The sequence below is a fragment of the Epithele typhae genome, assembly GCF_022376455.1.
Source record: "Epithele typhae strain CBS 203.58 chromosome Unknown BXZ73scaffold_23, whole genome shotgun sequence".
NCBI classification, from domain to species: domain Eukaryota; kingdom Fungi; phylum Basidiomycota; class Agaricomycetes; order Polyporales; family Epitheliaceae; genus Epithele; species Epithele typhae.
In genome coordinates, this window is record NW_025954214.1 from 30,837 (window position 1) to 58,740 (window position 27,904).

Genomic DNA, 27,904 nt, shown 5'->3' on the forward strand with positions numbered 1-27,904 from the left:
CGACGAGGAGATGGTTTGAAGTCACCCGCAAGTATATGAACCGATACTTCGCAGCGCACTATTCTGATCGCAAAGACGTCTATCGTCGTGAACCAACGCGAACCAGGGTACAGCAGTCCATAGATAACAATAAGAACAGCAGACAGGCCCCGACCGAGGGCGCAAATCACGGACTTCGACGTCGCCCCCGCGGCCGTGAGCCATCGAGCACAGGCGCGGCTTTGCTTCTCCTGATGTCCGTCGGCGACGGGATGACGATGGGCGGAAGACGCGGGTTTGCCTGCTCCTGAGATCCCAGGATCCGGGCGCTGCGACGCGGCACCGGGGCAGCCGGCTCGGTCGCCCCCACCCGTCGCTTCTTCTGAGCGGGCCGCGGGTCAGGAGAAGGAAGGCGTCCACGCTTCGGCGTCGCTGACGACGGTAATTCGTCCCGCGGGCCGCGTTGCACCGTGGCCTCGCGTCCCGTCTGCGCCTGCGAGGCGTGCGCAGACGGGATCTTCGAGCTCTTCGACGCGCTCTCTAGTCTTTTGGAGGAGTGGCGTGGGCGGTTCGACGTCTCGAGCGTGTGGGTGCGCAGGAACCGCTTCCAGAACTTCTCGACCTCCCAGCCCGTCCACTTCCCCCTGAACTCGTCGCCGTGCGTCTTCAGAGGGGAATGGAACGCCATCATGGTGTCCAGCCATTCGCTGAGAGCAGGGCTGCCGAACACAATGTCGCGAGTGTGCTTGCGGCTCTTGGCGTTCTCGAGCTTGTATACACCGCCGTAGGCCTTGCCGTTAGGTGCGTAATCTTTGTGGGAGAATATCTTCCAACGCTTTGTAAGCTCGGCCACGGTGAGGTTGTGCGGCTGCCATTCAGGCGCTGTAGAGCACGACGTAGAGCAAAGACTCCATGTCGTCCTGAAGGCGTTTTTGGGGTGGGAGAAAGCTTCTGGAGGAAGCGGATCGACGAGTACCACCACGTGCCCTATGATTTCTCCCGTTGAGCATTTCAGAGGACAAGGGAATAAGCAACTCACTGCTCGGCCGCGTTGCGTCGCGTTGCCCTTTGAGTCAACCTTGGATGACGTTTCCCAGTCGATGAGGTATCCTTTCCGGACCTCACTGTCAGGCTCCTGCACGAGAACTATATTTCCAATGCTGATATCCCGGTGCAGGCGTCTGTTCTTCTTGAATGCGTCTCGCATAGCTACGATATCAGGCGGTGGTTAGCCGAAGGAAACGAGGTCATGTTTTTTATAGACGTACCGATAAATGCGTCATAACACGAGTGCAGTAACTCCTTTGTATCCCGCAGAGTCGTGAACGACCGTCCGACCGTGCTTAGTACCAACCGATAATGTTTTCTACACCACAGCTTGGCGATCTGACCATTGACGAGACAAGCCCAATCTGGGCGATTGCTTGCATCAACACTGCAGAACGTCGTTTGTACCTCGCTCCCTGCAAATCGTTCAGACACTTCGAACCGAGACGGTCGACGCACAAATAACTCACAGTGCAGCGGCCGACGCGAGCTCGACGGGTGTTCCAAGCACGACACGTCTCCGTGCCATTCCAAGGTCGGTACATTCCGCACGCCAGCCTGGTGCAACCCAGCAGGACCTCTCCCTCCAGCTCGAACTCGCCTCCGCTGTAGCGCCAGCCGTCTTTGAGGAAGAACACCTGCCCGTTGACGCATCGACGGCCCAATAGCCACGCGTGGCGTTCCGAAGCAGCGCACCCGGCGACGCGACCGGGCGGGAGAACAAGAACCTTCGCCAGTTCTCCTCGCGTGCGGTCTTGCCCTGGGACAGGATCTGAACTGCGAACACCCGCCCTGGAGCATAGTGCAGACGCACTTCCTGTTCCAGGTCTTCGTCGGGGCTAAGTTGGGTCCTCGCGTATGCGCGAACGGCGTTGCGGAAGGCTCTTTCCTCCACTGGCGTTGCATGCTCCACCGACGGGTCGTGCCCGCGACCGGCGTCGTTGGTTTTCGAGAAACGCCACAGGAAATCGCAGAGATATTCGGGATCGGCACATACGTCGAACGACTCGGAGACCACACACCCCGAGCGGTCCCAGCGGAGGAAGCGAGCCATGGAGCCGTGCATGTCGACAGTGAAGAGAAAGTTGCGGGACTGGCGGGAGAGGACCTCGACGACGTACACGAGGTGCTGACCGAAGTGTTCCTCCACGAGTGCTTGCGAACTTTTCTTCGAAAACCGAGAGAGCAGTTCGTGGGTGGCACGGTCTGCCGTGTCCAGAGGATCGTCAAAGAAGTCCAATAAGGGATCGGGGGATACGTTGATGAAGAACTCGGCGTATGCGAGATCGTAGTACTGGGACCTCTTCGCAGCATCCAGATTGTGGGGCTTATAGCAGCATATATGCGGGTTCGGGTGGTCGGGAGGGGAGCGAGTGGCCGTAGAGTCGAACACAAAGCCAGGGCATCGAAACTTGTCGGGCGTGCACTCATTCAGAGCGGCGATCTTCGAGACAAATCAACAAGACAAAGAGGGCGAAGAACACATCTACCCACAAGTGGTGAAGAGATGCCTTCGGCAGTGGCGGCAACCCGAGGCACACTCTTGAACGCGTCCGTGCTGGGCAGACGATGCATAGAGTGGTCCTTCGGGGTGCCTCTGACAGGGAGGAACCGGTCGAGAAAATCCAAGGGTGGCATCGGGCCAACTGTGGTGCTCTTGCAGCTCTCAACATGCTCCGTTGTGGAAGCTCCGAGCGTCATGTCGGCGTTGAGGGGGAAGGGGAGGTTGTAGACGGTCATGGCGGTGGCGGATGTAGACAGGTGTGTGCGGGTGAGTACGGGCATGGAGAGAAGTGCATGGTGGTAGGTTGATGAGGACAGCAGAATACAAGACGAGGAACAATTGGAGAGTGGCACAGACAACACGGTCCAGGTAGAGTTTGAGCTCTGGCCGTCCAAGCATCCGCTATCTTGCTCGGACCCCAGCCACTCGCTTCCCTTCCGGCCCGGCCCACATCATCCGGTCAAAATGTGCGCATGTATTCGCCGCTTCAACAGAAATAATAGAAGGGAAAGTGGGTCATATCTACATAGGTTAATCCAGAGAGTATGGGAAAGGGTGTGGTTCGAAGCTATCGGAAAGGGCTCTGCCTCAAACCTGAACTGGGACGGTGGCATCGGACCTGTTAACCACGGCCTCATGCGGGTTGCGGGTTCCATGTTCCATGTTCCACGGCTCCGGATGTAACGTTATCGACATCCATATTTTCCGCGCAAAATTGAACGGAGTAGGTGTGTTGTAGACGCATTGTAGCGGCGGTGGTAGTAGGGCCAGGCGGATGGAAGTCGGTGAGCGAACCAGGTAGATAAAGCAAATAGCTGAATGAACGACTCGAGGTCTGCGGTCTGTATGGTGGTGGGGCGGGAACGAGTAGAGAGCTCACAAAAACTGGATGCGACATTCGTTCTCAAATCCAGGACACGGACTCCGCCCCGGGCCGGAATTTCGGGCCGGGCCACATGGTGCGCCGTAAACCCAGCGTCGCTCCGTTCGATGTCTTTGATGTTCGAGTTGTAACTTTCGCTGCCGTTCAACTTCAGTACTACCGACGAAATCGACGCCGTCGGGCGGGGCCCCCGAAAGAAGGTAACAGAATCCATTGTAAATCGAGGACAGATATCAAGTCCATGTTAAATATGTCGACGTCGTCTCCGTGCCAGCCTCGAGGAGCCATCCATCATGCCCCCATTCCTCCTGATATCCGTCGGCGCCGGAATGACTATGGGCGGAATTCGCGACTTGGCCTTCTCCTCGTACTCCTTGAGCCGGGCGCTGCGACGCAGCGTCGGAGGCGCGAGTTCGTTCGACTTCACTCGGCTTTTCTTATTGACGGGCAAAGGGTCCGGCGAAGATGCACGTTTGCGTTTTCCCGTTGCCAATGCCTGGTCCTTGCGGCCGCGCTTCGCCTCGGCGTGGTGGCCGATCCGCGGCTTCGTAGGGCGACGGGTGGATGTTGCAAGTGCGCGAGGCTCTAAGAAATCCTTCCAGAACCCGTCGATCGCCTTGACGTTCCATTTGTTATTGTGTTTGTCGCCGTGCTCCGGTAGAGGAGAGTGATAGGCCATCATGGTATCCAGCCACTCACCAAGGGCAGGGCTGTCGAATCGGACGCCACGAGTGTACTTGCGATTCATGGCATTCTCCATCTTGCCAAGACCGCCATAATGTTCGCCATCTGTATTCACTGATTTTTGCGTGAATATCTGTAGGCGCCGTTCCCGTTGACGATCAGTCAAGTCGGACGAGTGCAGAACCAATGCACTGTAGAGCACAACATAGAGCAGAGACTCCATGTCGTCTTCGAATGTATGTAGTATGTCGGAGGAGGGCATTTGGAGTATGCGCCGCGACATGAACCACCGCGTACCCTATATGATATCCCATTGAGAGCCGTCAAGGTAAGAGATAGAGAAGAACGCACTCTTCGACCACTGCTCAACGCTTCATTGTCCTCGTTCGCCTTGACCGACAAGCCCCAGTCAATCAGGTAACCCTTTCGGATATCGCTGTCGGGTTCTTTGACGAGGACGATATTCCCTGTGCTGATGTCGCAGTGAAGGAGGTTCCCCGTCTCCAACGCCATCTTCATTGCTGAGACTAATCAACAAAAGCTTCGGGAAGAGCGCTGTGACAGACGTACCGGTGAACACGTCATAGCACGAGTGCAATAACTCCTCCGCACTACGTTGAGTATCGAAAGGTCGCCCGGCGGGTCCCATGACCAACCGATAATGTGTCCTTTGCCGCAGTTTTCTTCTTCGGCCGTTCACCCGAGCCGCCCAATCGGGATATTCCACCATGTTCACGGACTTTTGCACTGCGTCGTTGCCTAAGGACGCCTCAGATATTGGGACGGACTGGGGAGAGCACATGCACTCACCTGGTGATGTCCCCTCGGGATACGAGACGTCGCCATGTAACTTCATGACCGGAGCGAACTGCACACTCCGGTGCCTCAGCTCCCGCAGGACTTCCCCTTCCACAGCGACCCCGCCCTCGCTTCTGCGCCAAGTATCTTTCAGGAAGACGACCTCCTTCATCCCATCTTCATGCGCGAGTACTGCCCAATACCCGCGCGTCCCATGGCCAGCAAGGGTGCACGACGAAGCGACGGGGCGGGAAAACAGCATCTTCCGCGGCTTGTCCTCTCGCGTATGCCCGTCGCGTGACAGGAGCTGCACTTCATACACCCGTCTCGGGGCGTAATGTCGCTCTACTTCGCCCTCGAGGTCTTCGCCGGGAAAAAGTTGGGTTGCTGCGTATGCTCGAATAGCGTCGCGGAACGTCTTCTCATCCGGCGGCGCCGCGTGCTTCACCGAGGTGTCGTGTCCCCGTCCGGCGGGGGTAGCTTGCGAGAACCGCCAGAGGAAGTCACAAAGGAGCTCGGGGTGGGTGCGGATGTCGAATGACTCGGAGACCACGCATCCTGAGCGGTCCCAGCGGAGGAAGCGGGTGCTTGAACCGTGCATGGCGACCGTGAAGACGAAGGCGCGGGATTGGCGAGTGAAGACTTCGACCACGTACTCGATATGTTGACCAAATAGTTCTTCGATTTGCCCAGAATTGTTCGGCGACTGAGAGAGTAGCTCGTGCACCGAGCGGTTTGGGGTGTCTTTGGGAAGGGGATCTTCGAAGTAGTCGAGAGAGGGTTCGGGGGAGATATCGAGGAATAGCTCGGCGTACCCGTATTCGACGCGCGGGGAGTCCATCGCATCTCGTACGGCTTCGAAACCGTCTGGGCTGAAGCAACAGACGTGGGCCTTCTTCAGATTCCAGGGCGGAGTCCGAGCAGACTGGAACACAAAGCCGGGACATCTAGAGACGTCCGCTGTACTATGGTTTAAGGTAGCGACCTGCAGTACAGAGTTTAAACAACGAACTATGATATCACGCGGTCACTTACCAGAGCACCTGAGATCTCGTCTGCTGTGGAGGCGACCCGAGGCACGCCATTGAACGCGTCCGTACTCGGGAGGTGACATGAGGTGCCCTTTGAGCTGGAAATGGAAAGAAAGGTGTCCAGGAACTTGAATGGTGGCATTGGTCCGACTACAGTGTTCCTGCAGTTTTTGACATGCTCTTGAGCGGATGGTCTGGTCTCGGGGCCCAGGAAGACGGGGATGTCGTAGACGGGGATCATGGTGTTCTCAGAGGAGACTGAGTGCATGCTGGCCAGATGTAGGAGGCGTAGTACAACTCCATGTTGAGAGTCGAAAGTTGAAGAGATGAATACAAGACGGAGAACAATAGTGAGGTGGATGGTCGCGACCAAGGATAGGATAAAGCAACTCAGGCTGTCCGAGTCCGAGGCGGGCGTCCACATCAGGCCCGGACCCCCGTCACCGCACACACACTGTAGGATAGTCCCGCACATGAAAGTGTGTCTCTATTGGAGCACTGCAGCCAATAGAAAGACGAGATGTAGCAGCACTAAATTCCTCATTACACTAGTACGAGCAACCGCTCCGGCTACTTTTGCGATGACGGCTTCCTTTCCCGTTTCCTTCCAGTGCCAAGTGCAGAGGCAGCGCGCCGAACGCTGCTCCTCGTCCCCAGTTGCGTGTCCAGCTGGCGATCCTGCATCGTGCCTTGCCGCTCTCGGATACTCCCCCTGCGTCGTAGCACAGGCGGCGACGACCTCGACGACAGCCTCCGGGTTGCCGATGGCGAAGAGCGCCTCCGTTTCCTCTCTGGGGGCTCCAGCATCGCACCCGATCCTTCGCCAGTCGAACTAGGCTCGGGAGAGGCGCCCCGTTTCTGGGCGGACGAACTTGAGAATTGCGAACTCCTCCCTTGATCCGACGCGGCGCCCAACTCGGTCTGGTCGTCTTTGACAGAGTCGTCCGCGGGCACATGTTCCACCCGGTTCGCGGTCTCCAAAACGTTGGTGTCGACGAACTTGGTCCAGAACTTGTGGATGAAGGCGTGGTCTGGCCATTTGAACTTGAACTTCGAGGCGTCAGAGCGGAGCGGGGAGCGGTATGCCACCATCATGTCCATCCATTTTTGAAGAGATTCGCTATCAAACTTGAGAGCCGGCATTCCTCCACGCGAGCGCAAATACAGCTCCTTGGAATGTCCACCAAGCCAGGCTTTACCGGCGGGCGACCATACCCGCGCATCGAACAAATCGCGCATCACGTCTCGAAGGGTGATGTCGGAGTAGTTGTGTGGTTGCCACATGAGCGCGCTATAGAAGACGACCCAGAGGAGGGATTCCATGTCGTCCTCGAAGAGATGTCTTTGTTCGTTTGGCTCTACCGATTTGAGGAGACGAAGGGACGTGAATTGCCACGCTCCCTGCACCAGGCCTCAGACTGGAGTGCAAGCTAGGAAAGGACGATCACTCACCGCCCGTCCAGTCACTTTAGCTTCGCCGTATTCTTCGTCCAAGGTACATGAACTTGTCCAGTCGATGAGGTATCCTCTACGCACGTGGTCGTCAGGTTCTTTGACTAACACGATGTTGTCGATGCTAATGTCACGATGAATGCGAGAATCCTTTTGCAGCACGTTTCGCATGGCTACGCGAGTCGGTGAGTACCTGTCCCATACAGAAACGAGTGCAAAACTCACCCGTGAAGACATCGAGGCTACCGTGAAGTAACTCCCACGTTCCACGTACTGTGCTGAGGGGTCTTCCAGCATCCATCAGAACCAGACGATAATGCCGACGCTGACGAAGGGGAGCCCGAACACCATCCACTTGACATCTCCATGGGTAAGAAGTGAAGTTGCTTCCTATCGTGGTTTGCAGTTGGTTATCTGTCTGCACTGAGCTCTCGTATACACCAGAAGGCAACTTCACCCTTACTGTTGAGCACGCAGAGAGATTTTGGGTGCTCCGCAAACCATGAAACGTCTCCGTGCCAAGCAAGGACAGATACGTTGCGAATCTGAAGGTCTCGCAGACGCGTCAGGACAGCGCCCTCGCTCTCCAGCGCGAGGTCCCGCCAGGTATCCTTGAGGAACACGACCGTCCACTTCAGCACGTCAAACGCCCAGAACCCCCGCGTCCCAGAATGCGCTAGCGTGTTCGAGGATGCGACTGGCCGCGAGAAGACATACCGCAGCGTGTTGTCTTCGCACGCGATGGTCCCTGAGTAGAGGACCTCGGTCGCATAGACCTTCCCTGGCACGTAGTGACGATCCAACTCCGCCTTCAGGTCCTCCCCTTCGCCGAGTTGCGTCGCAGCGTGCTCGCGAATTGCCCGTCGGAAAAGCCGCTCCTCCCTCGGCAGTGCGCACTGGATCGTGACATCGTGACCGCGTCCCGTGTCGCCACGGTCGGAGAACCGCCAGAGGAACTCGCAGAGGATGTCTGCGCGCGCGCGTATGTCGAACGTCTCGGAGACGATGCATGCCGAACGGTCCCAGAAAAACATCCGCGCGAGGGAGCCGTGCACTGCGAGCGAAAAGAGGAATATGCGGGGCTGGCGCTCAAAAATCTCCGAGACGTAGGACATGTGCTGGCCTAAGAGATCGTCGATGTACTTCTGCCTCTCCGGAGTAGACGGGCGTGAAAGGAATTCGTGCGTGGAACGGTCCACAAGATCCGATGGAGGGTCGTTGAAGGAGTCGCACAAGGGGTCGGGGGAAACGCCAATGAATAATTCGGCGTACCCGAAGTCGGTGCGCGACGACGCGTCCACAGCTTTGACAGTTTCTGAGTTCGATCGCGTGTAGCAGCAGATGTAGCCGTAGCTCTCTGGGTGAACGGTTCTTGTAGCAGCAACGTCGAATACAAAACCATGGCAGCGCGATGTGTCTTCTGCACTCTCGTTGAGAGCTGCACACTGTTCAAGGGATAAGGAGGACGTAGTAAAGGAGACTATGATAGACGTACCAAGGGAGTGATAATCTCCGTGCTCGTCTCAGCTCGCAATGGGACGTCATTGAATGCGCCTTGATCGGACAGTCTTTGTGAAGAGGCATCTGCAAAAGGCCTTCCGCCAAGAGGAAGGAACCTGTCCATAAATGCGGAGAGGTCCATAGGTCCAGCAATGCTCTGCTTGTTCTGCTTGAGGAGTTGTCTGGCCCGATGTCGCGCCTGTTCAGGGTCTATGCAGTCGGCATAAGAGAGGAGTGTGGGTACATCATAGACGCAGGGCGTAGTGGTGTCGGACATGGTATCAACGAATGGTTGGCAGGACGTGCAGAACTTCGTCAGGTTGTGCTTCAAGTCATCGATCATCGTGGCAACCACGCGCGGCGGGCCGGGCAATCGAGCGCCCAATCCGAGAGGGAGCTGGCCCTGTTTTATACATAGCGTAGATGACTCTCTCTCTCTCTCTCTCTCTCTCTCTCTTTAGTGTCCCCTGGTCAGGCCTTGTTCAAGGAGCGGTATAAGCATAGGCGGCTTATGATTATCTCTCCACGCTACAAGCATGTTGCATAGTATATCCGTGAGCACTGGCGTCCCTCTTGCATTCCTCGTTATTGAAATTACATATATGTTGTGCAATATGAAGCGACTGGCGGCCGCGAAGGGATGAACAAACAAACGTTAAGAAAGAGGATATAGGATAGAACACAGGAAAAAATATCTACGTAAAGATAAAATGGGGAGGGAGGGGTGGGCAGGGGACGCAGGACCTACGGACGGCTCACGCCAACGCAGACGCGATGTCGATAAGCACTCGAGCACAGTCGAGTCGTGCACCTGATTCAAACCACCCCTCTATTCGCCACGCTACCTCCTCAAGTCCGTGCCCCTCCCGCTTGCGCTTGTCCATCGCCGTCCGAAACCGCTCCCGGAAGGCGAAACGGGGCATCTTACCCCCGCGCATCCGAACGCCTCCTGCTTCTCTGTATGATTGTCCTGAGTACGAATGGGGTCGTGCCAGTCGTTGTTGACCAGGTTCCAAACACGAACAATACCCTTGTGCCGACAAGTATGGCGAGCGCGCCAGACCGATGGAAGCGAACTTTGCGATGTCAGGCTTGCTCCCCTTGTCGCCAAAGTAACCCCGCGTGTCACGATGAGAGTGGGCGACGAAGGGACTGGGGGGAACAACAGCCCGTTCGCGTCTTGTTCTCTCGCGCGAGCCGGTCTGGGGACTGGATACGCTCTTTGGTCGGAAGAGCACTTGCACTCTTACATCGGTCCGCAGCCGTTGTGTACGGTCTCTTGAAGTTACGGACATCTTCCCCGTCCAGCGGCGTCGCAGGCTTCCCAGTGTCCTCGACCGGCGTGGGGGGCGGGTGTGCACGTCGAACGAGCAGAAACATCCAGGGTTCATGGTCTTGCCCGGTGGCCGAAAAGGTAGTCGGTGGGGCAAAGGTCTTGGGTGCTTGGATGGGAAGAAGTCGAGAGAGGAATCGGAGAAGACGTCCAAGAACAGTGTAGCATACCGATTCAAAGCGCCGGGGCCCCATCGCGGCTCGAACGGTCCCAAAACCGTCCAGGCTGTCGCGATAGATGTGAACCTTCCTCAGATGCATGACGTTCGAGTACAAGGCCTATGCGTCATATCTTGTCGGCAGCACCGAATTCTAGCCACCAGTGTGTAATACACATATAAGTAACGGTATCAGCATCACACAGGTACTTACCAGAGGGTCGGAGAGATCGTCCGTGGTACTGGCATCCTTCAGCCCACTCCCGCCGGATGCATTCGCGCTGAGAAGGCGATAGGCCTTGTCCTAAAGGATATGACTGGAAATAATTCCTGAGGCGAAATGGATCAGACGACAACTTATTGAATATACTCTTGAGGAGACAGTCCAGGTTCGGGATGAGGAGAACGGGGAGGTCGTCGACGAGGATCATGATGGCCGCAAATACTTGGTCTGAGGACATGCAGGGGGCACAGTAAAAAAAACCATGCCAATAGTTGAATGCCGAAGAGCTGAATACAAGACGGGGGACAAAAGAGAGGTCGGGGTGGACGATGACACCTTGAAGCCCGGAGAAAGAGTCACCCGGACCCCGCCACTGCTGGGCGCTGCACGGGACGGGCCGCCGGGGGCGTATACATCGAATTCGTGGTTTCACAGTGACAGTGGCACCAAAGCCGGTTGATGTCAAGGATTGTATTTCTGGAGAAAGACATGACAAGGTATGTACATCTCCATTTGAACACAGGGTTGTTAACAGCCCGTAGGTCCCATTGAACTTCTACTCGGGCTGGTCTACTCTGACAGCGACCATGCCTTCCGTCCCGTGTGCCAATCCTCTGAATATGCCACCCTCGCCAACTGCGGCCTGAGCTCTCCACAGTGTTGTCATCTTCTGGCCTTGGAGTCGTCCGTGGAAACTTCCCGCGGACGGAGTGTTTGACACATCTATCCTGATGCAATGGCCGCCTTGACGTCCGACTGTGTGGTCCTCATGGTCGTTCCGACGTCGGCGTGAAGTTCGACGGGCCGGGAGAATCGATCGACTGTCTGCCTCCTCTCTCTCGTCTTGACTTGATAACCTTGTGCTTGCATTGGACAGAGTTTGGCATCCTAGTCACCGTCCTGATATATCACATAATCGTCGCCTCGACATGCGATTCTCTCTCAGTGATTCCTGTTTCACCGTTTGTTTACTGCTCTCATAAGGGCACGTTGAAGTTCATTCGACTCTCGGTGTTGTAATTACACGATCCGTCGGTCTGCTGGTTCAACCTTGCGTGCCTGGAGAGTGAGTGAACAAACACTTGACCACGGCGCATTATCTAATATCTTCGTAATAGCGGGTTGCATAGCTTCGAGGCAGAGTCCAGACACTGCTGGCCGCCTGTAATTTAAATTACATAGGACGAATGGACAGCCTTAAATTCTTGTCGTTCACGCGGCACGCAAGAACTGATGCGCTCTTTTTGCGACTCGTTCACAAGCAAGCCGATCCTTGTGAACCGAGTCCTACGTTATGTACTCATGGATTTCACGGCGCATCCTGCGACTTGTCGATGGCAGATAGATGTCGAAGATAAACCGCCAACGTATATCTACTATGAGTGGCGACGGGAAACGTCTTGCAGCTGTTGCTCTACAAGTTTTTTGCTCGCGAAGCAGTACTGTAGTACATACATACGTGAAGTTCAAATCGTATCGGCGCGGTCAAGATCTGATGTGCAGTCGATCTCATAATGTGTCGACGTGAGCTACAAGTTCGTGATGGCGTCGAAAATTGCACCGACGATGTTCGAGTCCACGGACGGACGACTTTGACTGCAGCTACTACATGCATGGCTCGGCTGGCGGGCCGTGGCGACGTCAGCCTCATTGTCGCACTTTGCCGCCGGACGTTGCCGAACCTTCGTCTCCCACTGCTCTCCCCAGCTCATGTCGCCCCCGTATGACACTTAATCCCCGCCCAAGTTGCCTTGGTCTACGACTACCCCGTTTTCTGTTTCCTCATCAATCCCTTGGCCGCTCGCCGACGGCGTGGCCTGTCCGGCGCGTTGAATTCACTACGAATGACGACCGACTGGCCTGATGACCTGTCAACCATGAGCGCGAGCGCGCGAGCATACCTCGGATGGACCGGGAGAAGTACAAGGTCTGCGCGTAAGTTCCCACCAGCGGCAGGATGCCACGAAATTCGCCGTGCTTTTTGTTTGGTGTGAGTGTACTCTTATCTCTCTCCGCCATCCGTTCAGCCCCTCATCCGCTGCTCTCCACATCACCAATCCTGCTCCTACTATCAGTTATCCCCTTTCACCCCTTCGTGCCGGAAGACTCTGTTTATCATAGCCTCGTGAAAGTCCCCAAGCCCCACCTCGATGGACCAACCTGCAAATGTAAGCTCTCTCAGCGCGATGCAGATGCCATTCATATACTCACTGTCTTCGCATGCGCCTTTCCCGGACCCTTCTGTGCGATTTGGCGGCGTGGACCTACAGACAAACACATTTGGAGCCCCAGAGTCGGTCCCGACCGAGTCTCAATCCACGGCTGCCGACTCCGCCGGAAGCACGATCGATGGGAAGCGGCAAGGCAAGGTTGTGGTCCCGCCCGGGTCCTTTCGTATTCCGATGGTCAAGGTGTTGCCAAAGGAAACGAGCTTACAGTCGTATCTAAGCACCGCCGACATGCATTCAAATTCTCATTACAAACGGCTTGCGGTGGAGATGGAGGGCCACTTCCTCGGTCCTATGCCGGTGCAAAGCTTTTTGAGACATTTCCTCGGATTGGATCGCATTGATATGCAGGCTATGCCTTACCCCGTCCACGCCTTCAGAGACGTTCCAAAGGAACCTCCAAGGGAGGGACTCGTGTATTTTCCACTGGTGAGCCTGCCTGTTCTTCGCTCCTGAGTGCGCATGCCCATCATGTGCTAGACCATGGCTTTGAATGCGGATCCAAATACCGACAGAGAGTCTCGATGCCCTGGCTTCGTTTTCTACGTCACTGCCAACCGAGCCGACCAGAGCGGTGCAAAGGATGACGGTTTGAATGCCGTCAAGCCCGACATCTGTGCTTATCCCGAGGCTTTCGTCGCCCGTTTCCACAACCAACTTGATGCTGATGGTTATGCGCCCACCGACATGGGTCTCGCTGCACTCTACATTGAGGTCAAAAAGAATGAAACTGACGACAGTTTCGTCCGAGACTGGTCCCCTGCCGACGCATATCTCCAGCCACCTCCTATCTCATTCACCCGAAGCACCGAACCCGACGAAGATCTTGGCCAGATAATCAACTACGCCTCGGAGATATTCAAGAGGCAGCACCGCCAGCATCTCTTCTCTGTGTCCCTGTGTGGTAGCAAGGCACGCCTCATTCGCTGGGACCGAGCAGGCGCAATCGTGTCCAGGTCGTTCGATATTTTGACTAATCCCGAGTTGCTATGCAATTTTTTTGGTGCTTCTCGAATATCTCTCAGGCCGAACGTGGCTTCGACACCACCGTCGAGCCAGCAACGCCTAATGAGGAGAAGCTTTTCGGTGATGCGATCAACGTGCATCTTTCGAAACAGGTCAAATACTGGCATCAAGGCCCAGCAACCGATGCGGGTACTTTCAATTACTACAAGGACGAACATTATGAGCCATATTCCGTCACCAGCATACCTCTTCCTCATCTTTTCCCCTTTGAAACGTTCCGCGACCCGGACCCGGCGAATTCTCCCGATCCATCACAGTCTCCGCCGCCACGTTTGCTAGTCTCTCGCCCCATCGTTGTCCCTCATTCTTTAACCGGAAGAGGCGTGCGGATCTACTGGGCGGCCCGTATGGAACGCCGTCGTTCTTTGGGGGTGGTTCTCTTGAAGGATTTTTGGAGGTATTCGACGCGCAGGACCGAGGGCGAAGTATTGAAGGAGTTGGACGACTTCAAGGTCACCGACATTCCGACTGCTCTGTACCACTCAGACGTGCCTGGCCACCGCTGTGGTCCCTCAAATGTTGAAGCTTATCCTACGGAATTCGGCTTCGATCCTAACGAGAAAGACGTACTGGAGTACTGCAGTGAGTCGAGCACGACTACAGCATGTCTTCGTATGCTCAAACATGAAGTCTTAAGGTAGACAGGCCACTCTCACGCAAGATTACGCGAACGCCGAATGGGTGTACCCCAGTGTGCGGCAGCAGCTGAAGTTGACAAGGATGGTCCACTATCGCCTCGTGATCGACGAGGCTGGCTACCCTCTTACGCGCGCTGTCGGGACTCAAGAGCTGTTGAGCGGGGCTCGTGACGCACTTCGAGGTACCAACTGCCATCTGCCCACCATTCCCTACAGCTCATAATTTCATGTTATTTCGATGCTGCAGCGATTACGACAGCTTTCTTCAACGTCGCTCGCAATAAACAGAAAGTTGCATGGGTTCATCGGAATGTCAGTCCGCGCAACATCATGTTGTTTCGCGATAGGACCAAGACCTCGAGGTCGGTCAAGAAGGGATACCTGATTAACTGGGACACGTCAAGCAGCGCTCCAAGGCTCACGGCTCAAGGCCCAAGGCTCAGGCCCGATGATGATGACGACCCACCTGTTTCCGTAAGCTCAGTCATCGTCCATTTTTCTGACATTGCTGACCGGGCCTCTGGCGACGTACACAAATTATCCAGGTCGAATACCAGTTCTCTGCCTTCGGACCGATCAATGCCATGTATGCACGCAATACAGGCTGGACCCTCGACTCGCGCCAACCTTCCATCTATTACACGGTCATCGACGACATCGACGCGCTGCTGTACTCGGTCTTGTATTGCGCCTTGAAGTGCACAGATCACAAATTGGGCAAATCTCTCGAGAACCTCATCTTCGGACTGCTATTCCCGGAAGTAGCTAGCACGCCGAGTCCAGGTACCATGGTGGCGCCTCTAGCGAAAGAAAATTTTCGCTCTCGTGTCGCACAGGCCCACTCCATGTGGTCAGTTCAGGCTATGAGGTCCTGGATGACTCTTGCCGCGAACTGGTCAGGTGATCGGGCCAATGGTCACAATGCCGCCGTGGCAGTGGAACCCACGGACGAGCTCCAAAATTACATCGCGGAACTTCGCAAGGGTTGGGACGCCATCAACAACGCCAAAGAGCTCTTTGGCGAGTTCGGGAAGACGAACTCACTCGAACTCACCAAACACCCAACCAACATCAAGTGGCATAAAGCCACGTCCACGGCAACCTCCTTCTCGAGCGCAAACACGACTGTCTCATCTACCTCGAGGGTTGACCCTACTACTTTGGTCTCAGATATTCCCAGAAGGATGGTCCACGTTGACGAGCAGAAAGCCGATAACGACGATGTCATGGACGACTCGACGGCCACCGGCCCTTCCGATAGCACCGTCAGTGGATCGTCGACCCCCACCGCGAGGTCTCAAACTCCCGCTGCGTGGCCGCAAGGAGCATCTTCCAGAGTTGGGCGAACTCGGAGTCCCAGCCCCGGAACCAGCAATAAGAAAAGTCGTGTAGATGACACGTCAAGTTCAGCTGGAGGCGGGCCTCGAAGGAGCTTACGTCCACGCAAGTGAGGGGTTCTCGAATGTCTATTGTTGTTCGCATGCTGACGAAACGAGGCAGATAGGTCGTGAAAGCGCAACCGGATCAATATCGCCATCGCCGAGAGTGTGTTTGGGAGGCTAGTGACGCAGTCAGGGCGTACAAATAGTGGGAGCGCGTCTTGGGGTGTGGAGTTCCATCTGATTACTCGCATATATGTACATGTGGCGTTGCTCTCTGTCGCGAAGGGACGCCTGAAAGCTGTTGAACGCGCTCGAATAACTCCGGTCTCGTTCGCAAAGCGCTTTATAAATGGTGTAGCGTTCGCAAAGCAGTACATCGTCGATCACACCATAAAGTGTAAACAGCGGGAAGAGCGTTGAACGTTGAGGTCACATCCCTACGTGCGGACCACGTGCGAGTCCGGCGCCGACTAGCGGTTCAAACTCGCTCTCGGAGAGTGGAGGATGCGCACCAAGTGGAGACACGTCTCAATCATGTGCTCATGGCACGATAGGAATGCGCAAGATCTATGCCTACAGTAGGTGCAGCTACTATCGTGTCGACCGCCTGTCGACCCTTCCTCTCCCACCTCCCGACGTACTCGGCACAACTTTACCTCGTTTTGAGACCTTTGTCTTCGGTGGCTGAGCATCTTCAGGATGATTTGGCACCACGTCTTGGCGCTGACGTATCCGCGTGCTGCGTCGTAGGACAGGTGGCAACGACCTCGACGCTTGTGCTGGCGAGCTGCGCCGAGTTCGTGTTCTGTCGGCGAGGAGAGCACCCGTTTTCTCTCCGGAGGTGAAGGGGTCGCTACAGGGCTTCCGTGGTCCAAGGCACCTTCGAGCGTCAAGCTCATCGTTCTGGGTGGCGAAGCTGGGAACGGCGGACTCTTGCCTTGATCGGACGCCACGCGTGAGCTCAGGTCGCTCGTATGGAGGACCTCTGCGGGCACGTTTTCCACGCGATTTGCTGTCTCCAAAGTGTGTGTGCTGAGAAAGTCGGTCCAGACTTGGTGAATAAACGCATGGTCGGTCCATTTGTGCTTGAACTTCGAGGCGCCCGAGCGGGGCGGGGAACGGTATGCCATCATCGTGTCCAACCATTCTTGAATGGATTCACTGTTGAATTTCAGAGCAGGGAGTGCGTCACGCGAGCGGAGATACAAGTCCTTGTAAAAACCACCGGACCAGAGGTTACCGGAGGGCGACCATATTCGCGCGTCGAAGAAATCGTATATCACATCTCGAAGAGTGGTGTCGGAGTAGTTGTGCGGTTGCCACATGAGCGCGCCAAAGAACATGACCCATAGGAGTGACTCCATGTCGTCCTGGAAACGATGTCGGTGTTCGTCGGGTTCCGACCAATTGAGGAGGCGAATGGACATGAACCGCCACGTCCCCTGCGACGGGGACTCAAAACTCTACACGCCGGAAAAAAATGATAATCACTCACTGCTCGTCCGATCACTTTAGCATCACCCTCGTCGTTTAGCGCGCATGATAGTTCCCAGTCGATGAGATACCCTCTACGCACGTCGGCGTCCGGTTCTTTGACTAGCACAATGTTGCCCGCGCTGATGTCCCGATGAATGCGAGAATCCTTCTCCAGAGTATCTCGCATGGCTGCCACGCAATTCCGTGAGCATCGCTTCCATGCAGAAACGGCTGCAACGCATACGCACCCCTAAAGACATCGAGGCCGGCATGAAGCAACTCCTTTGTGCCACGTACGGTGCCGAATGATCGTCCAACGGTCCCCAGAACCAGACGATAGTGCCTACGGTGATGAAGAGTAGCTCGAACCCCATCCACTCGACACCTCCATGGGGGAGAAGTGAAGTTGCTTCCTATCGTGGTCTGCAGTTCGTTGACTGTTTGCAATAAGCCCTCGTACACGTCGGAAAGCACTGTCGCTCTTACCGTTGAACTTGCGCCGTGGGACTGGGTATTCCGCAAACCATGAAACGTCTCCCTGCCAGGAAAGCGCGGGTATGTTGCGGACCCCAAGGTTGTGTAACCGTCGTAGGATGTCGCCTTCGCTCTCTGCCTCGAGCTCTCGCCATGTGTCCTTAAGAAACACGACCGTCTTCGTCGCCACGTCTACCGCCCAGTACCCACGCATTCCGGTATGTGCCAGCGCGGTCGAGCTTGCGATTGGCCGCGAAAAGACGTACCGCAGCGTGTTTTCATCGCACGCGCTAAAACCTTGGTGAAGGATGCTGGTTGCATAGACCTTGCCCGACGCATAGTGCCGCTCCACCTCCGCCTCCAGGTCGTCTTCTTCGCCGAGTTGCGTGGCAGCGTACTCGCGAATCGCATCTCGGAATATCTCCTCCTCCTCCGGTAATGCGCGCTGGATACTGACATCGTGACCACGCCCTGTATCGCCTCGGTCGGAGAACCGCCAGAGGAACTCGCAGAGGATGTCGGCCTGCGCGCGCAAGTCGAAGGCCCCGGAGACGATGCACGCCGAATGGTCCCAGAAGAACATCCGCGCGACGGAGCCGTGAACCGCGATCGAGAAGATGAAGACGCGGGATTGACGCGCAAATATCTCCGCGACATAAGACATGTGTTGGCCGAAGTATTCGTCGATGTGCGTTTGCCTGTACGAACTGGACGAGCGTGACAGGAACTCGTGTGTGGACCGGTCGGCGACGTCGGGGGACGGATCGTTGAAGAAGTCGCGAGAGGGGTCGGAGGAAACGTGGATGAATAACTCGGCGTACCCGAGGTCGACGCGCGACGCCACGTCCGCAGCCTTGACAGTCTCCAAGTTGGACGGGGTGTAGCAGCATATGTGGGGCTTCATGAATCCGCGTTTGTCCTGACGGACGGTTCTTGTGGCAGTAATATCGAAAACGTAGCCGTGACATCGCGATCTATGCTTCGTACTTTTGTTCAGGGCCTTCATCTGGGTAGAGAATGAGAAAAATGGGAGTAGGAATATGAGCGATAGACATACCAAGGGAATGTATATCTCCGCGCTCGTCTCGGCTCGCGATGGAACAGCACTGAATGCGCCTCGACTAGACAGTCGTCGGGAAGAGGCGTCCACAAGACACTCGCTATCAGGAGGAAGGAATTTGTCTATGAAAGCTGATGGGTCCATAGGCCCAGCAATGCGACGCTTGGTATGTTCTAAGTGTTGTCTGGCCCGAAGTCGCGCCCGGTCGGGGTTCATGTCGTCGGCATAAGAGAGGGATGTGGGCATATCATGGACGCTAGGCGTAGTGGTGTAAGCCATGGCGATGAAGGGGCTCGCAGGATGCGCAGGACAACATCGTTTGCAGGGCTTTCACCGCGAGGAGTCCACCTCCACGCGCACTTCGCACGGTTGATCCCCGGCGGGCCGGAGAGCCGCTATATGGACCGCCCATAACGCGGGTAGACGCGCGCACCCCATCAGACTGGTGGCTTCAGTGAGCGTTCTAAGTATGTAGGATCGTAAGGATCCACAATCAACATGACCCTCCTGCATTCTTCGCCACATCGCAGTGCTAGCGATACACATGGGTTGTGGGGGGTTGTGGGGGAGGTCGGGCATAGGGATTGTAAACCATACACTTGCAAAAAAACAAGGAAATACACCAGGAAGACTGGGCGCGATAGAGTGTCAGAGGAAAGACCATATGGCCATAGTGCCGGGCATGAGTAAAATCGAAGACGAAGTGTGGATGAACAGAATAACAAACATACCATCCGAGAATGACGCCTCACGCCTCTCACACAACAAATAACTTCATCATCTTCTCCACCCGCCACACCGCCTCCTCCGCTTCGTGCACCTGCCCACGCTCATCCATCGCCACCCGGAGATGATCGATATGATCCCGAAGGCTAGAGCCAGCCGGCGGTTTTGCTCGCGTATTGAGCGCCCACGAACGCGCTTGCGCACTCCTCCGTATCCCCCGCAATCGTCGCTGTGCTCCGCCGTCTGATCGTGGGCAGCGGCTGTACCATGGGGGAAACGTTGTCGATCGGGTTCCGGACGCGGACTACAACCTTGTGACGACGGGGTTGCCATATGGCAAGAGCACCGGTCCCCGAAATACTAGTAGGGGGAGGCGACGCGTGTGCTGACAGTGAGCCCGTCGCCTTGGTGGTTCGCGTCGCCAAGCTTGCCCTCCTTATAATTAGCGAATGCAACGGCCAATAATCTCGCTTGACACAGCAAAGAGTGCACGACGAAGTAGACTGGGCCAGAAAATCGCTCTCCCACATCGTGTCCTCTTGGGCAAGCCGATCTTGTGACTGGGTGTGCTCTTTGCCCGGGATGCACGTTTTCGAAGTTGTATCGCCACGTGTGGCCGAATGACATTGCAGAACCGAGTCGTAGTGACCTCGATGGCCGCCGATGACCTGCGAGAACCGCCGGAGAAAGTCGCAGAGGGCCCCGGGTGGGTGCGTAGGTAATTGAACCCGACAATGACACATCCCTAGCGATTCCAACCGAGGAAGCGGGCAAAGGAGCCGTGTATAGCGAGCGTGAAGACGGAAACACGGGATTAGCGAGCAAAACCGTTCGACATGTGGACGGAACAGGTCTTCGATGGAAGGTGCCATGGCTGTGTCCGTTGACCGAGAGAATAGCTTGTGGGCGGAAGGTTTTGGGTGCTCGAAACGGGACCATCGAAGAAACCCAGAGCCAGATCGGGGGGACGTCGAAGAACAGCGTCGCGGGTTGTTCCAACGGATGTGAGCCAAGTTCGGGTGGCGTGGCGTCCGTGTGATCCAGAACATAAAGCCCGGACATCAAAATATTGTGGGGCAGAGTAGCAACCTGTTAGGATGTAAAAGATAAGCATGCGGCAGTCACTTACGAGGGACCAAATATCTCGCCTGCAGCGCTGGGATTTTTCTACACACAACTAACTGAGCAGGCCGCGAGAGTATGTTCTTAAGCGGACAATCTGGACCGAAGGGACGTGGGCGGGAGTTTGGGCGGAAACCATGGCGGTCACAGATGCAAATGGAAGTGTGTGTATGCGGGAAAGCCGTGGAAGGCGTAGAAAAGCTCCATGTTGGCAATCGAATGACAGGGAGAGCAGTTGAGGGAAGGTGAGAGTCGGAGGGACAAAGCCACTCGAGGCTGGTGATTTTGAGTTCGGGCCGGAGGAAACCCGGACCCCTGTCACCGCTCGCCACCGGAAGCACGCGTGCGGTTTCGCGATTCAAACATTCACGCCGGAGCCATTCATGTCAAGCCCTGTATTGCTGGAAGAAGGCGTAGAAAGGTATGTACATATCCACGGAAGCACATGTTGACAAGCCCGCACACAGATGCTGAGCCACACAACCTGGTCTACTCCGACAACCGCACCGATCCTAAACCTCTGAATACGTATTGCGCCGGAGTCGTCAGCTCTTCAATGACTGCACTGGGTCAGAGTGGTCGCGACGAAGTTGTCTCTTCTCGCCGTTGTCTTCCGTGGCGACGTTCCTCAGACGAAGCGTTCTGAGGACGTCACATCCGGTAACAAGTGCGCACTGGATGGGAGCCATGCCATCCGACTATGGTGCGCCACAGACTTTCGTGCCTGACCTCCGCTTGCCTACGGGCAATGGCATGTCCCTTGCAAGCATGCTCCCATCGCTGGTAGAAATCCCCAACTCAGAGAATGGAAGCGTAGAAGTAGGCGTTGCACTTACCTGCGAACGTATCGTGCAACTTTCCCGCACCTATCACCAACCTGGATGGTGTCGTTGATCTGGTAGCGAAGACGCAACAAACCCAATCAGGAGCGGGTATCGGGAATAGGCGAAGAGACTCACTGCGCAAGGGTCGCCGCGCTTGAGAACAGCTATCAAACACAAGCATCCTACCACAATAACACATACGGTACCAACTCAGTACTCCACCGCTGCAGTAGGTCTTCTCTCTCATTGCCTGTCCTCCCCAGTTCCCTTTGAGTGCCGCTCTCGGCGAGCAAGAATGACCCCGTCGGCCGGGCCCACGGAAAGGCACGTTCTCGGTGTCACAAATAGAATGCTAGTCGAATGAACGTGGACTTTCACCAGTGGCAGATGGTGCCAATTGATCGGCTTCTCGAAGTTGTTGACGGCGTCCACGGAGAGTTTTCGCCGCCTTTGATGTCGTTCCTCTGCGAGAACACCAGGGATGGTTGGCACGTATACCGTTTTGATTACAACGCACCGGGTACAGTCCGACCTGAGGCCTGAGCACTCACCAAGCGGAGAAGCTATGCACTGACGGGTGGGCCTGGCCATCCCGCTGCCTTTGGCCCACCGAGGGCGACAGGGCGCGTCGGAAAGGGAGATCAAAACTGCAGTGAGAGAGTCGGCGGAGCAATCGCATGTGAGGCGTAAAGGAGATGTTGAGGAGTAAGTCGCATGTGGATGAGGTTGACCTATCCGCGTCCTTGAACGAAGTTATGAGGAAGCAACTGGGTGACCGGAACGGGTTACGGCATGCACACAGGTGTGTGGGGGCTGACACAGGACTGCGCGACTTGTACCCCGCGCCGAGGCCGATGTCAGCGTGAAGAACCGTCGGAGAGTAGCAAAGACGTACCATGAACCCAAAACCTGACCGCCCTCCGGTCGTATTAGGACATCCTGAACTACCCTCTCCTCGACGGCCTTCGGGAATGCCGACTCCGGGAAGACACGACCTCCACGCCTTGAGGTGCTCTTGGATTGCCGTAGCGGCTCGGAATCAACACTGGTCTCGCAGACACGTACCGGCGACAGAGAGCTGAAAAATGGATGTGCACAGAGAGCAATGGATTTGGGGAGGCAGACGACGACGGGTGAACTGTGAGCATGGGTTCAGCGCGTCGCACGAGAGTGCGAGTGGGAGAACCAGCTGTCTGGGGTCCGGCTAGATGGCCAGGGTCGTCCGAGTCGGACCTCGGCTCTCTCCTCCTTTTCGTCTTCACTTCGTACCCCTGCCCGTGCTTGCATCTAGAGTCTTCTAGAGTTCGCATTCTCATCTCAGCATCATTTCCAAAACACCTCGCGCTTTCATCATAGAATGCTCTCTCAATTGTGTATTGGCAAGAACGCTCCACACCTGCTACTGAACGCGTTCCAGCATAATGTTATACACCACATGCCTCGACAAGGGGACTGTAAGACATCAAAGCACATGCACGCGAGTGATCACCAGATACTATAAGTTATGCGGAAATTAGGGAAGGGTTACAAGTCACTATCAAGATCATTGTCGTGCTGATCGCTTCCGAGCTCGCGTCCTTACTCCCCCAGAAGTAGGACGGTCACGAAGCCTTTCACTGCGTCGTGGCGGCAACGTCCCCAGCGCACTGTCCGGTATGTTGGGCCGAGACTGACTTGCCGGCGGTGTCGAGAGTACCCGTTTTCTTGTCGAGGCCCTTCTCGCTGGCGAAGGAGAGCGCGAGAGCGTCCGCTCCACGCCGGGGTACTTCGGGAATGGCGGAGTCTTCCATTGTTCTGACGCTACGCGCGAACTCACATCGCTTGCCCGAGTGTTGTCCGTGGGCGTGTGCTCCACGCGATTCGCCGTCTCCAAAGTGGGGGTGTCGAGGAATTCGGTCCAGAACTGGTGAATGAAGCCGTGGTCGGTCCATTTGTCCTTGGGCTTCTTGGCGTGGGTCGGAAGCGGAGAAAGGTACGCCATCATCATCGAGAACCACTGTTGTAGAGAACCACTATCGAACCTAAGATCTGGAAGCGCCCCGCGATTGAGAGCATGTAGGTTCTTCGCTACGCCGCCACGATAGGTCTTCATGAGGGGTAACCATATCCGTGAATCGAAGAAGTCGCGCATCACATCTCGAAGAGTGTCGTCAGAGTAGTTGTGCGGCTGCCACATGAGGGCGCCGTATAGTACCACCCAAAGAAGGGACTCCATGTCGTCCTGGAAGCGGTGTCTTTCTTCATCTGGTTCTGCCCAATCAAGAATGCGGATGGACATGAAACGCCATGTTCCCTGGGGCAGGGACTCAGATTGAGGTTGTGATGACGTGGGCGACCACTTACTGCTCGTCCATACACCTCCGCGTTACCATCGTCGTCCACCGTACATGAAAGCTCCCAGTCGATAAGGATTCCTTTGCGTACATCCGTGCCTTCTTCCGTGACCAGCACGATGTTTCCAGTGCTGATGTCCCGATGAACACGTGAATCCTTCTCCAGTGCGTCTCGCATCGCTGGGTTACTTCGTGAGTATAGTTGCCTCCGATTACGAGTAGAAACCACGCGCACCCGAGAAGACATCATGGCTGGCATGAAGAAGCTCCTTCGTGCCACGTACGGTGCTGAATGGCCGACCAGCTGTCCCCAGAATCAGACGATAGTGCCGACGCGTCGCGACGTCGGACAGTGTTCCATCTACTGGACACCTCCATGAGGAAGTATCATGCCTGTTTGTCAGTGTCGTTTGCAGCTCACTACCTATCGGAAATGAGCTCTCGATCACACAAGAAAGCGACACTGTACTCACTGACAAGTGTCCGCCGCGTATCCGCAGAACGTACCACCCATGGAACATCTCCCTGCCAGACCAGCGAAGGTATGTTGCGAACGCCAAGGTCGTACAGGCGGCGCAAGATGTCGCCTTCTGTTTTTGATGTGAGTTCTCGCCAGGTGTCCTTGAGGAATACAATCGTCTCTGTCGCTACGTCCACAGCCCAGTAGCCGCGCGTTCCATGGGGCGATAGCTCATTCGAGCAAACTACCGGCCTGGAGAAGACGTATCGCCGCGTGTTGTCGTCGCAGGAGCTAAATCCTTGGTGCAGGATGCTTGTCGCATAGATCTGGCCCGGCGCGTAATGGCGGTTCACTTCTTCCTCCAGGTCCTCGCCTTCGCCTATCTGAGTGGCGGCATAGAGGCGAAGCGCATCCCGAAACAACTCCTCCTCCTCCGGCAGCGCAGGTTGGACCGTTACGTCGTGGCCGCGCCCTATATCGCCTCTGTTGGAGAATCGCCAAAGGAACTCGCAGAGGATGTCGGGATCCTTGCGTATGTCGAAAGATTCGGAGACGACGCAGCCCGCACGGTCCCAGAAGAATAGTCTTGCACGTGAGCCGTGGAGGCTGGCCGAAAACACAAATATGCGAGGTTGACGGGTGAACACCTCTGCGACGTACGACATGTGCTGGCCAAAGACGTCTTCGATGTACCTCTGCCGGCGGTGACTAGAAGAACTTGAAAGGAACTCGTGCATAGAACGATCGGCGAGGTCGGATGGGGGATCGCTGAAGAAGTCGCGCGAGGGGTCCGGGGATACGTGGATGAAGAATTCGGCGTACCCAAGGTCGATGCGCGACGATACTTCAGCAGCCCTTACAGTCTCCGAGTTGGACGGGGTGTAGCAGCATATGTGAGGCTTCATGTAGCCGCGCCGATCCTGGCGGAGTGTTCTTGTGGCAGCAATATCGAAGGTAAAGCCGGGGCATCGGGATTTATGCTTCGTGCTCTTGTTAAGAGCTACAGCCTGCATAGGGGATGAGGAGGCGCGTGAGGAAAAGCTACGCGATGGACGTACCAAGGGGGTGAATATCTCCGCGCTGGTCTCGGCATGTGCTGGAATGGAATTGAATGCGCCTCGACTGGACAGTCTATGGAATGCGTTCGGCGAATTCAGCTCGTTAACAGGACAAAATTTGTCCATGAAAACCGAAGGTGACATTGGCCCAACGACTTGATGTTTGTTGCCCTTGAAGTGCTGTCGAGCACGGAGTCGCGCACGTTCGGGTTTCATGTAGTCGCCGTAGGAGAGGGGAGTGGGTATATCATAGACGCAGTCTGAAGCAGTGTCGTTCATCGTGCAGTAGAGAGAAAAAGACGCAGTGGAGGACAGATGTGAGCGTTTTTCGAGTAGACGTCAGAGCGAGGCCCGAGCATCGATATATGTCTGTCATTCCACCTTGTTCCAGGGTTCGGGGTGTCGGCCTGTGGCGCAGACTTGAGACGGCGGAAGACAAGCATACAGCGGTTACTTGGCGGCCTTACAAGGGGATCAAACATCTCACTCGCGGCGGTTGGCATGCTTTTGTGCGGGACAGGCCGAAGAGGTTGTCTTCTTGTTTGGTAACGGAGAGAAAACCGCTGGGATGGTCCAGAGTCAAGACCGATCAAACGACGGTATTCGTGTGGTCTCAGATCTCAGAAGTTGTGCTTGGGCGGATTCAGTGTACGGGTTCGAGGTGAATGTCGACGGTAATCATGGCGGTCGTAAGGGATGAAAGCGTGTGCATGCCAGCAGAACATAGTAAAGGTCCATGCTGGTACTTGGATAGCGGAGAGCACGGAGAACAACAGAAAGCAGGAAAGAGGGTGGCGACCAGGGACAAGACCGCGAGATCTCAGATCTGGGTACAAGGCGTCGGATCCGGACCCCTGTCACCGCTCGGCGCTCAGCTACATAAGAATGGGCGGAGTCGATGAACAATAACACGCACGTCTCAACGTCAACCCTTGATGACATGGATTGCATTCACGGCGAGAGAAACAGAAAGGTATGTACATAAATGCGGTGATGCATATTGACAACTTCGCAACAGATACCAAGCTCCTCACCTATTCCGACATCGACCATGCCAAGTTCCATCTGTACTGGTAAAAGAATGTTACGCCCTCGGCGGTCGGCACAGCGCGCTCAACATTCGTTGCACCGTCTGATCGTCCGTGACGACGTTCCTCCAAGGATGTCGGGTCGATGTCCCAACATGTCGTCCTTGTGGCTGCCGCGATGCTGCTAATCTCGTGCAAGAACTCTGGGTAAGTACCTTTCACTACTTGCCCACAGGCATGGCTGGAGCATGCACGGCTCGCATCGCTGATACGAAACGCCGAATTGAATGTGCAATCCAAAAGGTCTAAGTGTGGTACACACCTACTAGCACTCGTTACCCTCTCAGCAGTGGCGTCATTAAACAGGCAGCAGGGGTGAGTTCCAGACGTAAAAGTTTGGTCGTCAGACTGGCTGTGACGGGCAGTCAAAAGGGTATACCGTGGACGAGTGGAACTACTTACCTCGAAAACGGCTCTCGAGAGTACAGGCACTGTTCCCAACTCAACTGCACAGCGAATCCTCTCTCGCCTCTACCAACTCTATCGCCCAGTTCCCGCGAGTGCCTTGCCCAACGAGCAAGAATGCCCGCGCTGCCCCGGGTCGAGTCTTCGCGCCTTCTCCTCACGCATTGGAGCAGAATGCCGGTCGATCGGACGTGGCTCGTCCGAGAACCGCCATAGGCGTTGACGATGCGGTCCGCGACGCGTTACCGTGTGCAAACAAGCCAAGTCCTTAGCACCATCGTTTGCCTGCGGCAAGTACTATGGAGCGTCAGGGTCGTTCGATGACTCAGTTCCGACGCACCACACATGCTGGCAACCGTGCGCAGGACGCATGGATGGGGAAACGCGCGCTTGGGGGCTGAAGACGTCGGCGACGGAGGGTTATGCGGGCTGAATAGTCCTTCGTGGAAACCTTGCTTCCGCCGGTTGACCGAGTACACTAGCGGTTGATCTGTGGCGACGATATCAAGATTTTCACAAGGTAGCTCAGTTGGAGAGCAAGTAGACCAAACTGAAGTCGACCTACTTTTTCAGTGAGATGGAATGGCGCAGAGCTATACCCGCACGTACCCAATGCTGATAAGGCGCATGCGCCAAGAGCGAAACCGAGGGTAGCGCGACCACACCCCGTGCGGAGGTTGAATACTCCAGCCTGCACATCATAGAGTCGATGGGCTGCCGCTGAGGTGACTTAGCAACGACGTACCACAAGCCCTCATCAATCCTGTCCGCTCTCTGTTTGGTGAGAAAGCACCGTTAAACCCCTCATTGCTCCACTGAACGTCGGCCAATGACGTAGGGTGACAGGGAGTTGTTGAATGTCCGTCCTTGGATTCGAAGTGCGTTTCGGCGATGAGGGGTTACATTATTATAACAAAGACGTGGAAAAGGACTAGTCGAGAGGGAGCTGGGCGATGACGGGGAGAATGTGAAGAATAGGACGAGGAGAGTGCGAGACTCCGAAGGGGAGGATC

General features: G+C 55.8%; 5 protein-coding genes across 5 annotated transcripts; 1 reads left to right on the forward strand and 4 right to left on the reverse strand.

The window, feature by feature from the left end:
• Positions 1-166: 166 nt before the first annotated feature.
• BXZ73DRAFT_77406 (uncharacterized protein) lies at positions 167-2,766 on the reverse strand (the record flags this gene model as incomplete). The annotated part of the gene is made up of 5 exons (XM_048022659.1): positions 167-847; positions 1,019-1,188; positions 1,248-1,414; positions 1,497-2,470; positions 2,521-2,766. 5 exons carry the CDS (start codon positions 2,764-2,766, stop codon positions 167-169), a joined length of 2,238 nt encoding a protein of 745 aa, XP_047877966.1.
• An 891-nt stretch (positions 2,767-3,657) lies between these two features.
• On the reverse strand, positions 3,658-9,221 carry BXZ73DRAFT_101231 (uncharacterized protein; the record flags this gene model as incomplete). The annotated part of the gene is made up of 9 exons (XM_048014835.1): positions 3,658-4,395; positions 4,449-4,618; positions 4,668-4,856; positions 4,908-5,880; positions 5,931-6,184; positions 6,799-7,327; positions 7,379-7,551; positions 7,842-8,823; positions 8,874-9,221. 9 exons carry the CDS (start codon positions 9,219-9,221, stop codon positions 3,658-3,660), a joined length of 4,356 nt encoding a protein of 1,451 aa, XP_047877967.1.
• Positions 9,222-12,741: 3,520 nt separating this feature from the next.
• Positions 12,742-15,934, forward strand: BXZ73DRAFT_77408 (uncharacterized protein; the record flags this gene model as incomplete). Its single annotated transcript, XM_048022660.1, has 6 exons — positions 12,742-13,248; positions 13,300-13,767; positions 13,845-14,427; positions 14,483-14,665; positions 14,731-14,957; positions 15,029-15,934. 6 exons carry the CDS (start codon positions 12,742-12,744, stop codon positions 15,932-15,934), a joined length of 2,874 nt encoding a protein of 957 aa, XP_047877968.1.
• A 625-nt stretch (positions 15,935-16,559) lies between these two features.
• BXZ73DRAFT_101234 (uncharacterized protein) lies at positions 16,560-19,154 on the reverse strand (the record flags this gene model as incomplete). The annotated part of the gene is made up of 6 exons (XM_048014836.1): positions 16,560-16,670; positions 16,723-17,307; positions 17,361-17,530; positions 17,590-17,778; positions 17,828-18,821; positions 18,873-19,154. The coding sequence occupies 6 exons, from the start codon at positions 19,152-19,154 to the stop codon at positions 16,560-16,562; spliced, it is 2,331 nt and encodes a 776-aa protein (XP_047877969.1).
• Positions 19,155-23,090: 3,936 nt separating this feature from the next.
• BXZ73DRAFT_46678 (uncharacterized protein) lies at positions 23,091-25,677 on the reverse strand (the record flags this gene model as incomplete). Its single annotated transcript, XM_048019735.1, has 5 exons — positions 23,091-23,840; positions 23,891-24,060; positions 24,116-24,296; positions 24,358-25,347; positions 25,399-25,677. The coding sequence occupies 5 exons, from the start codon at positions 25,675-25,677 to the stop codon at positions 23,091-23,093; spliced, it is 2,370 nt and encodes a 789-aa protein (XP_047877970.1).
• Positions 25,678-27,904: the final 2,227 nt, after the last annotated feature.